Source organism: Toxorhynchites rutilus, chromosome 2 (assembly GCF_029784135.1).
Source record: "Toxorhynchites rutilus septentrionalis strain SRP chromosome 2, ASM2978413v1, whole genome shotgun sequence".
NCBI classification, from domain to species: Eukaryota; Metazoa; Arthropoda; class Insecta; order Diptera; family Culicidae; genus Toxorhynchites; species Toxorhynchites rutilus.
Genome location: NC_073745.1, coordinates 202,387,997 through 202,404,124, shown reverse-complemented (window position 1 = coordinate 202,404,124; position 16,128 = coordinate 202,387,997). Strand labels below are relative to the sequence as shown.

Below are 16,128 nucleotides of genomic sequence, written 5' to 3'. Positions count from 1 at the left end.
CTTCATTTCTCGTTTGATCTATGACAGCGCGGTTCGCGCTCAAACGAAACCCATCCCAGGTTCCACTATTCGTCGAAGGCCTCCCAATCCATGGTGGGATGGCCAGTGTTCCAAGCTTTATGGAGATAAATCGAATGCATTTAAAGCTTTTCGGAAACGTGGAACCCCTGAAAATTTTCAGAAGTATTTGGACCTTGAAAATCAATTTAAAAACTTGATCAAAGGGAAAAAACGTGCTTATTGGCGAAATTTCGTGGGAGGTTTGTCACGAGAAACGTCAATGAAAAAATTATGGAAAGTGGCTCGAAACATGAGAAATCGCTCTTCATCCAATGAAAGCGAGGAATATTCACATCGATGGATTTTTAATTTTGCACGAAAGGTTTGTCCCGATTCCGCTCCAGTGCAAAGAATTATTCGAGATATACCACAAGATAGGTGCGATCTTGATTCCGAGTTTTCGATGGTAGAATTCTCTCTTGCTCTCCTTTCATGTAACAATTCTGCTCCGGGATCGGATAGAATTAAGTTCAACTTGCTGAAAAATCTCCCTGATGTGGCGAAACATCGCTTGTTGAATTTATTCAATCGGTTTCTGGAGCATAATATTGTTCCAGATGATTGGAGACAAGTACGAGTTATAGCTATTCAAAAACCCGGAAAACCCGCGTCCGACTTCAATTCGTACCGCCCAATAGCAATGCTGTCTTGTATACGGAAATTGTTGGAGAAAATTATCTTGTTTCGCCTTGATCGATGGGTTGAAACGAATGGCCTACTCTCAGATACACAATATGGGTTCCGCAGGGGCAAGGGGACGAATGATTGTCTTGCGTTGCTTTCTTCAGAAATTCAACTGGCTTACGCCGAAAAAAAACAAATGGCTTCAGTATTCTTGGACATAAAGGGGGCCTTTGATTCTGTTTCAATAGAGGTTTTGTCAGACAAATTACAATCTCGGGGTCTGCCGCCTCTATTGAATAATATGTTATATAACTTGCTTTGTGAGAAACATTTGAACTTTTCTCACGGAGATTCGGCAGTAAGTCGGGTCTCTTACATGGGACTCCCCCAGGGCTCATGTTTAAGCCCCCTTTTGTACAACTTCTACGTAAGCGACATTGACAATTGCCTTACACAAAATTGCAGCCTAAGACAACTTGCAGATGATGGAGTGGTGTCTGTCGTAGGATCAAACGAATCCGACCTGCAAGAATCCTTACAAGATACTTTGAACAATTTTTCAACCTGGGCCATTGGGCTAGGGATCGAATTCTCCACGGAGAAAACAGAGATGGTGGTTTTTTCTAGGAAGCATAAACCAGCAAAACCAAAGCTTCAACTTTTGGGTAAACCGATCACTCATGCTATGTCATTCAAGTATCTTGGGGTCTGGTTCGACTCTAAATGTACTTGGGGGGCCCATATTAGGTATCTGAGTAAAAAATGTCAACAAAGAATAAACTTTCTCCGTACAATTACCGGCACCTGGTGGGGAGCCCATCCCGAAGATCTTATAATGTTGTATCGAACAACTATTCTCTCAGTGATGGAGTATGGCAGTTTCTGTTTTCAATCAGCTGCCAAAACACACCTCATTAAACTCGAGCGAATTCAGTATCTTTGTCTCCGTATCGCGTTGGGATGTATGCCCTCAACGCATACCATGAGTCTCGAGGTTTTGGCAGGCCTACTCCCACTAAAAGATCGCTTCAATTTATTATCTCTTCGGTTCCTCATCCGGTGTAAGGTTATGAACCCATTGGTGATCGGAAATTTTGAGCAGCTGATCGAGCTAAATTTTCATTCTGGATTCATGAGCTCATATCATGAATTCGTCTCCATGCAGGTTGATCCTTCTTCGTATATTCCCAACCGTGTTTGTTTTCCTGACTACATCAATTCCTCTGTGCATTTTGATCTGTCCATGAAGCAGGATATCCATGGAACATCAGATTATCTTCGATCGAGGATCGTTCCAACGATCTTCGATGCAAAGTATGGGGATATCAATTGTGATAATATGTACTTTACTGATGGGTCCTCTATGAATGAGTCCACAGGATTTGGAGTGTTCAACGAATTTTTTAGCACCTCACACAGTCTTCAGAATCCTTGCTCAGTGTATATTGCTGAATTGGCAGCGATACACTGGGCGCTGGACAGCGTCGCCTTACGACCTGTTGAACACTATTACATTGTAACGGATAGTCTTAGCTCTGTCGAAGCTATCCGTTCAGTGAGGCCGGAAAAGCACTCGCCGTACTTCCTTGAGAGAATACGAGAAATTTTGAGTGCTTTATCCAGACGCTGTTATGTCATTACCTTTGTCTGGGTCCCTTCACATTGCTCAATTCTGGGTAATGAGAGGGCTGACTCATTAGCAAAGGTAGGTGCAATTGAAGGCGATATTTATCAGCGTCAAATCGCCTTCAATGAATTTTATTCTTTAGTCCGCAAAAATACCATAGTTAACTGGCAACGCAAATGGAACGAAGATGAATTGGGCCGGTGGCTCCACTCGATTATCCCTAAGGTTAGCCTCAAACCATGGTTCAAAAGTCTGGACTTGAGCCGGGACTTTATTCGCACCTTCTCCCGACTCATGTCCAATCACTGTTCGTTAGATGCGCTACTCTTTCGTATTAATCTTGCCGACAACAATCTTTGTGTTTGTGGCCAAGGTTACCACGACATCGAGCACGTTGTTTGGTCGTGCGAGCTGTATCTTGTCGCCAGATCGAATTTAGTAGTCACCCTTCGGGCCCGAGGAAGGCAGCCCAATGTGCCGGTGAGAGACGTGTTGGCTCGGTTAGACCTTGATTACATGTCCCAAATATATGTATTCCTTAAAGCTATCGATCTTCGTGTGTGATTGTCCTTATACCCTTAGTTTTTCCTTTTCCTTTTCCTTTGTGAGAGATCGGATCCCTTCTTAAGAATAAGATGAAATGTAAATACATATTAGATATAAGATAGGTTTAAGAATTGAGTGTGATGAGTGTGATTGAGAGTGTGATTGAGAGTGTGAGTGTGATCAATGTCAACATATCCTCATATCCCCTCCTTTTCCTGAAGAAAATATGTCACCCTTCTAAACTCGAGTTGACCGCGAGTAATCGGTTTCCTATATTATTAACATTAGAATTAAGGAAAAATGTATATATACTAGTAACAATACAGTAAGGAGTTCGGCTCCTTTAAACCTATGTAACTGAGCCTGTAAAAATAAACGATTTAAATAAAAAAAAAAAAAAAACTTCACATTTGCAATGCTGCTGCTACAACACTACAGATTTCCAATTTAAAATTACTAACCAATCGAGTAGGTCGAATAATATGCCGTATTGAAACTGTCAGTTATTTCTAATAAATGGTGGAAAAAATGTCGTCAACAGCTTTACAATGCTTCGATAGCTTTGAACAATCGTTTCTAGTTTGTGTGGCAATTCATAAGGCCCGCCATTTATCCGTTTTGAATGAGAATACGTTCGCAGTCATAACATTTAATGGACAACGTCGCAACACTCGTACCATTCGCAATTCGGATTGTCCATATTTTAACGAGGTATCATTCTGTCTCTAAGTTGAATTCTTTTTGAGCCAATTGAAGCATCTTCCTTTCAGTATTTTGTCTTCGAGATCCACACATCCAAGGAAAATTTATTGAGAAAACGTCTAAATATATCGATGTTTTGTCACACATGCTGTTCGAAGAAAAATCGTTATATAGGGGAATTTTCGATCGATTTACGAGCTATCTGGGAAAATCCATGTAACTATGTGCTTATCTACTGTATATCGATGTTCGTGGATACGTTTCTGCTTTCAGATCACACCATTCAGAGGAAATGGGCTATTTTGAATAGTACCAATCTATTGTTCAACGAAAAAAATATGGGATACTTACAATTGGATCTTTCCATCGTATCAAGTAACGAACCAACCCTGCAGGTACTGACACCTGCAGAAGATTGCGACGTGATTGAAAAGTTATTAATTCATTTTTGTTCACATTAATATTTATTACTGAAAATGATTAGTTATTTTCAGTAATCTACTAAAGCCATTAGCAGACGACGAAAACTTTCAAAGAGTTCTATATTCATTCAGTATCTTCCGAGGGGAATTTGTTGATGATGCAGATTATTTCATTCAAGTATCATTCGGGAGCATTAAGGTAAAATTTAGAGTTGCTATCCAGATAATGTTATTTGAATTTGCTGTCTGATATTCTAAAAAAATCACTCTACTTCTAGTCAAGAACTAAAATAGAACACAACAAAAAAGTTTGTGAGTGGAACGAAAAAATAACTTTTATCGGAACATTCCCATCGTATTCGCAAATGTTCGTGATTGATATAATCAAGCATAACTGTTGCCAAAACCGACCGATAACAAGCATAGAATTACCTTTTTCAAAATTATCCAAACAGATAGATGGCGTTTGTATGTTTGACGGTTCATTGACTTTCTATAGATCCAAATTTCCTTTTCTTTTTACCAGATTCTCTGCCAGCATTCGGCCCCGCCTTTATTTACTGTTATCAAGGTCAACACAATTTAGGCTACGCGGGACGTCTGCTACTATCTGTATCTACCGAGATATTTCATAATCGAACGATTTCACCAAAAAAATACCACACAGTACCCATTCATGCTCCACTCGACACCGCATACTATTGGACGGAGGAGAATTTTGTCATTAAAGTTATCATTTTAAATGCTTTAATAATGGATGCCCCAAAGCAAACACAACTTATGATTGCAATGCATTGTATGGCCAACAGGACAGACCCAATCGAGCTAGAACTCGGCCACCAGCTTGTATCAAATGTACGATGTGTCAGCTTCCATCACACACCCTCCTTACCCCAACAACGACCAATCATAACATTGAGCTTTAAATGCCCAGATTTTCGCTGGAAGTATCATCGGATAATTGCACTCAAGCGAACGTTAGAACTTGGCAGCGATTTGCTCGAGAAGTACAAGCTCTTCAGGATAGACGTTGGCATGTCACAGATCGGGCAGCTCAAGGAGGCAATCAGTGGCCTGCTTGGTGCTATCGACGAAAGCCTTCAGAGGGCAAGGCAAGATTTCGGGACATTATCGAACAAGAAATTAATCCCCTGGGATTACAAATGGAAGGCTTACGTGATTCAGCAAGTGGTAAGTACTTAATTAGAGTTTTATAAAATACTAGCAGACTCGACTTCGAAAGGATTTTCCAAAATTCCCATTATTTACCGAGTAATAGCTATTTTAATGACGCGGTATCTAATATGGAATGACCTTAACTCAAAACTACTTTTCTACTTAATCTGGCTTATACATCTCTTCTTCTTGGATGGCACTAACGTTTCCAACCTTCACAAAATATTATTACTTGTGTTTTTATCATTAGTGCTTAGCTGAGATTTCATATGATAAATAATACGCCTTGAATCAATGCTGGAGTAGCGAGCTTTAGAATATGTCTGATGACAGTGCAAGTCGCAAGAAATTTCCTTGACGACAAATCCCCCGTTCGAACGGGATCGAACCCGAACATCTCTCTATTGCATGAACCAAACCAAATTTTGTTTCTTCATATTTTGCTATTTAAAAAAAAGTCTTCATGAGAACGTATTAATTTAATTTATTTCCTTCAAACGGCCGTCATTTTTTTCTAGAACTATGTTCTGGCTTGTCCGAGGTTCATACCATGACGGCATCTTAGTTATTTTTTTTGTTTCGGATAACCAGAAGATCAGAAATCGTCCAAGGGGTGTCAATTTAAATATAGAGCATTTCCAAATGAAATCGACAAATCACAAAACATGAGTATTTTTGATTCGAATAAAAGTTTGTATTGATTTGAGTTAGAGGAAATATGAGTTTTCCACAGCAAATGGTATTTTTTTTACTCAAGCGTAACTTTTGAATAGGGCGTATCGATTTTAGTAAGAGAAATCTTTGATAATTTATATCTCAAAAACTATGAGTAGTACCGAAATAGTGTGATGTAAAAACGTGAAAAAATATACACTGAGAAAAAAAATTAGTATTTTTTTATCCACAAAAAAACTTTAATTTGTAATATCTATATATGTATATATTTATATATATATTTTTCAATTTTGTTTTAATTTTAATCATATAAAATAGAAGTCATGGAGAAAATTTTAAAAAAATGAGTCCAAGATGGTAGAACTATTTTTGACGAACGTGGTGGAATATCGAATTTTTATGAATTTTCGAAACTTCGAATTTTTGTATGTTAATAATCATTTTTAGCCACAAATTAAACATGTTTGTATATGATTTAAAATAAAAAAGCTCTTTATCTATCTCCTAAATGCAGCCATTCTCGAGATATTTGAAAAAACATTTTTAATTTATTGTCATTTTTAATTTTAATTTTTTTTTAATTTATATATGTATTTTTAATTTTTATTTTTTTCATATAAAATAGAAGTCATGTAGAAAATTTTAAAAATAATCCAAGATGGTGAAACTGCTTCTGACAAACTTTGCAGAACATCGATTTTTTTATGAACTTTTGAAACGAAACTTCGAATTTTTGTGTGTTAACAATAATTTTTAGCCACGAATCATGAATTATGGTGTGGTTTCAAACAAAAAAAGCTCTTTATCAATCTTCTTCTAAATGCAGCCATTCTCGAGATATTTAAAAAAATATTTCTAATTTATTGCCTTTTTTATAGTAAACTAGCTGACCCGGCAAACTTCCTCCCGCCCAAAATTTGTTTTTTGTTATCAATACCTTCAAACATTCACGTTTTTTACTAAGCGCAAGTTCATGGGTCAAATCCCAGAACTGTTCATTGATTGATCTTCTAATCGACCCTATTGAATTTACCTTTTACTATAAAATTCCTAGTACTTCTACCAAAACTCATCATTATAAAATCCGATTATTTTCTGATACAATTCTCGTTCAAGATTTTCAACCACTTGCAAATAACATGTTTCTCCGTTACATAGAATAAATGTTTGATACAGAAAATATGATAGAATAAAGACAGCCCTCAATCGGACAATTCCTTCCTAGAGTTTTGCTCTAATCAACATATTCGGCAATCCATTTTTATTGGTATAGATAGAAGAAGACAAAGACATTTCGTTAGCGCAAACATCAAATGGACTAACAACGCTTGTCACTATGTAATTGTAGAACATATGGGAATTCAATTTTCCGAATTTTCCCTTTTTCCTTCAGATTTTTCCGAAAATTTTCAATTGTCATGTTTGATTGGAATATTTTTGGTTGAAATATGTGTAACATTTTTATGTAACCCCCTCTCCATTCCAGAGGAGGGGTGTCATACCATCATAGAAACATTTCTCATACCAAAAAACCCTCACATCCCAAATTGTGATTCATTCGTTCTCGAGTTATGCAGAAATTTGTGTTTCATTTGTATGGCAGCCCCACACCCCCCACCCCCCCTTAGAGAGAGGGTAGAGTGTCTAACCACCATAGAATAATTTATTGAACCCTTAAACCTCCATATACCTAATTTGGTTTCATTTTTTTGATTAATTCTCGAGTAATGCAGAAATTTGTGTTTCATTTGTATGGCAACCCCCCCCCCCTAAGAGAGAGGGGAGGAGTGTTTAACTACCATAGAAACGTTTATTGCACCCTAAAACCTCCGTATACTCAATTTGGTTTCATTTGCTTGAGTAATTCTCGCGCAATGCAGAAATTTGTGTTTCATTTGTATGGCCAAGAGATGCCAACTTCATAATACCCCTGTTATAGAAGCTCGCTTCCTTATTGGCAAAAAACTCGGATAGCCAATTTTCACAGGCCTCTTTTGTGGCTAACTTCTGACTACCTAGCTCGTTCGCCATGGACAAAAACAGGTGGTAGTCACTTGGTGCAAGGTCCGGACTATACGGCGGATGCAAAAGAACCTCCCATCCGAGCTCCCGGAGCTTCTGGCGCGTCACAAAAGAAGTGTGTGGCCTGGCGTTGTTCTGATGGAAGACAATACGGCCTCTGTTTATCAAAGATGACCTCTTCTTCATGAGTGCTACCTTCAAGCGGTCCAGTTGTTGGCAGTACAGGTCCGAATTGAGCGTTTGGCCATAGGGAAGCAGCTCATAATAGATTATTCCTTGACAATCCCACCAAACACACAGCAGAACCTTCCTGGCCGTTAATGAGGGCTTGGCCACCGCCTGAGCCGCTTCAGCGGGCTTCGACCACGACCGTTTGCGCTTCACGTTGTCGTAAGTGACCCACTTTTCATCGCCAGTCACCATCCGCTTCAGAAACGGGTCGATTTTGTTGCGATTCAGCAGCGATTCACATGCGTTGATACGGTCAAAGATGTTTTTTTGCGTCTACGTGTGTGGCACCTATACATCGAGCTTCTTTGTGAATCTAAGCTTCTTCAAATGGTTAAAAACGGTTTGATGACTTATCCCCAGCTCTTGGCCGATGCTACGGCTGCTACTATGCCGATCTTTCTCGGCTAATTCAGCGATTTTGTCGCAGTTTTCGACGACAGGCCTTCCGGAGCGTGGCGCATCTTCGACGACCTCTACACCAGAACGAAAACGTTGAAACCATCGTTGTGCGGTGGAAATGGAAACTGTATCGGGTCCATAAACTGCACAAATTTTATTGGCAGCTTGAGATGCATTTTTACATTTGTCATAGTAGTACTGTAAAATATGTCGGATTTTCTCTTTATTTTGCTCCATATTTGCGACACTATAACTCACGAACGACTTAACCGAACAAAACACTGTCAAAGACTATATTATAGCGCTAAAAAACTATAAAATACCTTTCCAACAAGCTATAGTATGACTCGATACAATGAATACAACTAGAACTACGCGCTTACAACGACACCTCGCGGAAATACCGCAGGACTTTTTTGACAGCCTAATTTATAGATATGCTCTTTTAATATGTCTATCGTGTTATACCGTCATTTTCATGAAATTTTATGAATTTCCTTATAATTTTCAACAACTTTTTCAAATACATCATTATGGTAAAAATATATGTTTCGGAGTTACGTTGAAAAACATTTGAAGACATGTGGGTTAAAACTCCTAAACATATATGTTTACCATTATGATGTATTTGGAAAAGTTGTTGAAATTTTCTAAGCAAGTACATAAAATTTCATAAACATATTAAAAGGGTCTATTTACTATACAAAAGACAATAAATTAGAAATATTATTTTGAATATCTCGAGAATGGCTGCATTTAGAAGGAAATTGATAAAGAGTTTTTTTTGTTTTAAATCATACCAAGATTCATAATTTGTAGCTTAACAAGATTACTAACATACAAAATTCAAAATTTGGAAAATTCATAAAAAATCGATGTACCACAGAGTTTGTCAAGGATAGTTTTTCCGTATTGATCTTATTTTTTAATTTTATACATGACTTCTATTTTATATGAAGAAATAAAAGAATACATACATAAATTTAGAAAAAAATAAATTTAAAAAAGACAATAAATCAGAAATGTTTTTTCAAATATCTCGAGAATGGCTGCATTTAGAAGGAGATTGATAAAGAGCTTTTTTTATTTTAAATCATATCAGAATTCATAATTTGTGATTAAAAATGATTATTAACATACAAAAATTCGAAGTTTCGAAAATTCATAGAAAATCGATGTTCCACAAAGTTCGTCAAAAATAGTTTTACCATCTTGGACTAATTTTTTTAAATTTTCTTCATGACATCTATTTTATATGAAAAATTTTTAAAAAATAAAAAAATATATATTTTAGATATTACAAATTAAAGTTTTTTTTGTGAATAAAAAATAGTACTATTTTTTTCTCATTATATATTTTTTCACGTTTTACCATCAATACTCTATAACTCTTTCTAAAACTCAATTTCGGTACAACTCATATTTTCTGAGATATTAATTATCAACAATTTCTCTAACTCAAACCGATACGCCCTTTTCAAAAGTCACGCTTAAGTCAAAAAATTCCCAATTTCTGTTGAAAACTTGTATTTCCTCCAACCTAAGCAGTTTTTTGGATTTCATGGAATTGCTCTAGGGAGTGGCGGAGATGTTCAGTTACCCACAAAAAAATACCAAGTATAGGTGTAAACTTCCCTGAAAACATGCATCTGAAAATATTTTTTTTAAATTTTATGTTTTGTACATGATGTGTTTAAATCATAAACACCATGTTTGTTTATGATATGAGAAACGCGTGTGATTTAAACATGTTTGTGTTAATGCATCATTGGGCGTGTTTGGGATAAACATTGAACACTAGCGAAAAGTATGTTCTTGTTTAAACAAAAAACATGGAATTTGAACATCGAGCGCACATTTGTAAGTGTTTTTCGGAAGACTGCATGAATATGAAGGTTACGAGTCGTACATTCTTAGATCTTCATAGCATTCTGTTTATCTGGTACAATTTGTGATAAAGTGCTCCTCTAATTAACTCAAACTTCGATCGATCGGCTGAACATATCAATATGAAACATTAACAGGTGTGTAAGTTCACAAAATCTTCGAAAAAATCATTAAAAAAATATTCTTTTTTATTTCTTCCCGATATTGTTGTCCACTACATCTACACCCACCAAAAATAAAATTATGTATGTAAAATGTTCTAATACCTTAAAGTTAGAGCTTCAAAAAGATGTGTTTATCATCTTTATACTTAAATTTTTCACGAAATTACAGCACTACTCCGGGAGCTTGGTTGAGAAGTTTTCAAGCGATTACCACCTTTTTCTCGCATTGCAAAACTTCCTGAGTGATAAGAAATTGGGATCAAAAGAAGATTGTGAAAATCGATTACTAGAGTTTTTCGCCAATAAGAACCAATACTTATATTAGAGAGGCCTTAGGAGGCTACCATTAAAATGGACAATCCGAAATATCTTAAACAATGTTTTAATTTTCACGCAAAAATAATGGTTCTGTTTTTCCCCAACCTCATTTTATTCCAGGAATTATTGAAAACGTCAATAGGACATCTTAAACTATCAACTGAAAACGCATTGAAGGCAGATGACCTCATTTCTATCCAAAAAGGTGTTGATTCTTTGCTAAAGAATCTAGAGGAGCTTGCCAGAGAGGTAAGTTTCGCACGAATTCCATTAGATTCAATATTTGTATGTAATTTTTTCATATATCCTAGGAGCAGAGCACGTTCCCAGAAGGATTTCTGCTCATGTGGTCCTCGTTGGAGCGCAAAAATATAAACAAGTTAACAAAACATAGAAGCGCTATTAGTAGCAAAACCTCTCCTGACGCGTTTTATCGATTCAACATCGTGGAATATCTGCACATTCCCTCATTACCGTATGCTGACGAAGACAGTCCAGATTTATACCGTACCAAAAGGTACACAATATTGCCCAGATTATCCAACTGCCAGCACTCTTGTACGAGCGAAAGGTGCGGATGTATTTATGGCAAGCTAGATGTTGCCATGTGGATTGGGACAGAACAGGAAGCCACAGAATGGGAAATACGACAAAACCCACAGAAAATTGCTAATCGAGAAAAAGACCTGCAGCAACAGGTCCAGTGCCACGAATCAACGCTAGCAATCAACTGCACCGTCAATGTACATCAAGGTAAAATTAAAGCTGGTTTCGACAGCAGCGGATTGTGCGATCCCAAACTGGTGGTCTTGTTCGAGAACCATGGAATGGCAACAACGGTGAGTGATAAAAAGTAAATAAAGTCGTTTAAAACGCATTGAAAAATGAAATGATTTTTAAGTCTCTGACGTGCTTCAAATAAAATCAGGTAATCCTCGAGGCAAACCTTGGATTATTCCTAGAAAAATAATTTGGTTACAACCATTATGCTAGATGAAATTATAGATACAATAATGTTATGGTGATAGTAGGTATCTAAGGAGCAGTCTCATCTGTCTACTTTTTATATCGCCCTGAGAACCTTTACTCTAATTTATTCAATTTAATTGCTAATTGTTCTCCAGGCTATTAATATTGCAACGAGAGGCGTCGATTCGAGGTAATAATCCTCTTTTCTTCGTCTCGTCGATGGTTGTGTGAATTGCGTATTATTATTTTCTACCGTAATTCACGATGAAATTACCTCGATGAACCGATACAATTAACGAGTGATGGTAAATGATTATTTTTGGTGGAGATCTGTCTTGTATGATCATTCTTGACCTTTCTTGTATGACCATTCAGGCCTAAACACATTCTTTGATACACCAAAGTCAATCATATAAGACACTTCGTTGAACTTGCTACCAGAGCTCGGCAAAGTCATATTCAGCTGAGGATAGTCAGGAGACTATGAAGAAAATTGCCTTTGTATTCAATTGGAGTTTTGGCTTCTGCCAGCAGTTTCTCCGTCAACATGAGTCAACAGTCAGTCGGGCGTTTAGTCGCTATCACCCTCTACGACTCGACTGTCTCATTTCATTCTTCCCCGTCAAATGGACTCTATTGCATTTTGAAGTGACTCCTTCCAGACTGAAGTCGTTTCTCTCTCTCTCGTGTATCACGTATGCATGTGTCGATGTTTGAGTTCACGGTGGGTGAAAAATGGAGTCGTCCATTAATGGTGTAACTATTTTTAAGTAAAGTCTGCTTCATTTAATATTGGAACACAAACAATTGCGTGTAATTCAGTCATTTATTAACGAATTCATAATTTGTTTTTCATACAAATGTAGCATTTTCTTTACTCTTTCATAAAAAAAAATTTTTTAAAATATTCATTGCTGTTTCGAAGAAATTCTCGTACTTTTCCCGTAATACGGCACATTAGGCGGCGCACACCCTTTTCGTCCACCGTTTTGGCGATTTGATTCCACCAGTTCTTCATTTGAGTCATGTTCCTAACAAGTTTTCCCTTTGCCTTAAGCCTCCGCTTCGTGATTGCCCAGTATTTCTCTATCGGCCGGAACTGGGGGCAGTTTGGGGGGTTGAGGTCCTTCGGTATTACGCTGACCCCGTTCGTTGCGTATCATTCCATAACCGTTTTGCTGTAATGGCAGCTTGCGAGGTCCGGCCAAAACATTACTGGACGGTCGTGGGCACGAATAAACGGCAGAATCCGTTTCTGTAGGCACTCTTTTTTGTAGACTTCTGATGTCATTGTCTTGTCAGTGAGAAAGACTTTGGTTTTCTGTCCACAACTGCATATCCCCTGCCAAATCATGTACTTGCGGGCGAATTTATCCGCAAACACGAACTTAAATTTTGCAGGTACATCCCCCCGAACCGTCGCCAAATAAAATTTTTGACCTGGGATTTGCCCAAAGTCCGCCTTCACGTAGGTCTCATCGTCCATCAGAATACATCCGTCGAACTTGGTCAGCACTTGGTCGTACAGCTTTCGAGCACGGATTCTGGCCACATTGTTCTGCTTCAGCGTCCGATTTGGCTGTTTGCTGGCTCGGAATGACCTTATTCCTTCCCGGAGACGAATTCGTCGCACCGTACTGTGAGCGGCCTGGAACTTATTGGCCAAATCGCGGTCAGAGAAGATTGGGATTCCTCTTGACGGCCTTGATGACTTTCCCACGCAGTTTCCGGTCGACAGTTCCACTCCGACGCTTCGAATGCGGCTTCCGAGCCGTCATCAATGTTTCCTTGTACTGCTCGATAACACGCCATACGGTATTTCTGGGCATTTTAAGCTGTTTAGCTAGCTTAGATGCCGACAACAATGGATTTTCAAGAAAACTGTGCACAATTTTATCTCTCTGTTCGGCTTCCATGGCGGTTGTTTACAAAATGCTATCGTTTGGTGTTTTGCCATAAATACATGGTGAAAGGTAATGAATTTCCCGACACGTGGGTGAAAAAAGTTTCCAAATCCGTCCACTAGGAGCGCCACAATGAGCAAAAGAATTTGTTCCAATATTAAATGAAGCAGACTTTATCAGAAATCATGATTTCGTTTGACTTCATATGGACGTTAAAATAAAATTTATGTCGGGATGGTGGATCGAAGTCGAATTGAATGGAGAGGCTGATTTGTATTCATTAGTCACGTCAATAAGAATAACCAATGACTACAATAGTTCATCAGTCATCCTCGCTCTTACACGCTCGTCAATTCATTTCTAGTCAATTTAATGCGTGTTGACGGCGAATGCCGAAGTAGTGCTAGTAGAAGCGAAGCGACTGAGAGGAGAATCGATATTCATTTTTCAACTTCGAATATTTCGGGCCCTAATTACAACACATTACGCACCAATGAGCAGTCCAGCGTTTTCAAACAATATATATCATCAAAGCAACTATTGGCCGTAAAAAACAGTCAATAGTTTTCGACTACAGCATGGCTCGTGCACTAAAGGTCACGAGCTCAAAAACTTCCGATTATAGTGACTTTAAACTTATTTTTGGCTGGTTCGACACTCGGACCACGGCTTCACTCTCGCCAGTTGTTCCTCTGTTTTTCTCTGAAAACTTACTAATGCATCGTCGGATGTCAATTGAGTGTCGGTCACTAGTTCAATTGATTGGGACCAACGTAAATCACAAATAACAGTAAAACAAGCGGCTTGAATGAAGGTGTGGTTATTCATTCGAATAGAAGGGATACAGTGAGAAGAGGTCCGTATGAGCGAAACATGCCTGTGCATCAAAGTAGGCAATGATTCCGCGATATTGGTTAGAAGAGAAGTGTTGTCATCTGATCTGCCCATGTTTGTATAGGAGACGTAAACGACAAAATGAACTAAATCGATTTTTCCGCTGTTTCGCATTCTACACAATGTAATACGTTTGCTCAACAAGCAAACAAACATTTTTTGTTCGAAAATATTTGAGCAATGTTGAAAAAACGTTTCCGAAAAATCACTGTTTGTCCGCATAACAGACGTAGTTTCATACAGTTTTCATACATCGTTCGAAAATCAACAATTGTCAGCATTATGTGCTATAAGCTAAATCTTCATTTGAATCACATTATATTATCACGATAGTGTCTTATTACTTAGTGTTTCCTAATAGATGAATATAAGAAACCATTGAAACGCTGCTCATATAATTACTATTTTCTGTACACGATGAACAAAGAGAAGCGATTGTGTTTTTAATGTTATAATTACCTAAATTTCTGCATTTGAATCTTCAAGTGTATAATGAAACAATCAGATCAGTAGTAAAATTAAAATAATATTGGTTCTGTGCTGCTATACAAATGAAATATTTCCGCATAATTCAAAAACTATTCAAGCAAGCGGAACCAGATTTGGCAAGAAGAGGGATCCCATGAAAATAATGCACATATTTCAACCAAACATATTCCAACCAAACATGACAATTGAAAATTTTCGAAAAACTCTGAAGGAAAATGGGAAAATTCGAAAAATTCTATTCGCATGTGTTCTACAACTGCATATTGACAAACGTTGTTAGTCCAAGGGTAGATTAGAAAATCAATTAATGAACAGTTCTGGACAGTTCAGTACATAGTTACATGAGGTCGATAGTTACATAGACAGTAGTTTGGTGTCAGAGAACGAGTTGTACAGCAATCTAGGTCTTTCTCACGTACGTGTAAAGTATCATCACAGAAGAATGGCTGATCAGATCTGCGTCGTCTATACAGTCATTCCATGCCAAACCAATATAGTGGTTCTCAGATTTTCGTGATAAGTGGTATATTTAATCTTTAACGCAAAATATTAGACCCGTAATTTTTTATTTTTTTTTTATTTTCTTACTAGTATATATAAACATTTTTCCTTAATTCTAATGTTAATAAAAGGAATATAAGGATATTGTAACAATGTTCACAGTTACACTCACACTCATCACACTCAATTCTTAAACTTATTCTTGTATCTATTATGTATTTACATTTCACCTTGTTCTATTGCTAGTAAGAAGGGGTCCGGTTTCTCGCGAAGGAACAGAAAAAGGGGAATATAAGGATATAAGGACAATCACACACGAAGATCGATAGATTTAAGGAAAACATATATTTGGGATATGTAATCAAAGTCTAGCCGAGCCAACTGACCGGCACATTGAGCTGCCTTCGTCTGGCCCGAAGAGAGTTTTCTAAATTTGATCTGGCAACAACATACCCCTCGTACGACCAAACAACGTGTTCGATGTCGTGGTAACCATGGCCACAAACACAGATATTGCT

General features: G+C 37.6%; 1 protein-coding gene across 1 annotated transcript in view; it reads left to right on the top strand.

The window, feature by feature from the left end:
• Nucleotides 1-3,444: 3,444 nt before the first annotated feature.
• The window catches only part of LOC129765350 (otoferlin-like), a 41,553-nt gene continuing 28,869 nt past the window's right edge, over nt 3,445-16,128 (top strand). The window contains exons 1-8 of the mRNA XM_055765557.1: nt 3,445-3,568; nt 3,628-3,775; nt 3,833-3,992; nt 4,054-4,180; nt 4,260-4,449; nt 4,508-5,172; nt 10,974-11,102; nt 11,165-11,692. Coding sequence (XP_055621532.1) covers nt 3,691-3,775; nt 3,833-3,992; nt 4,054-4,180; nt 4,260-4,449; nt 4,508-5,172; nt 10,974-11,102; nt 11,165-11,692 — 1,884 coding nt within the window. The 5' untranslated portion in view covers nt 3,445-3,568; nt 3,628-3,690. The remainder of the gene's footprint in view (nt 3,569-3,627; nt 3,776-3,832; nt 3,993-4,053; nt 4,181-4,259; nt 4,450-4,507; nt 5,173-10,973; nt 11,103-11,164; nt 11,693-16,128) is intronic.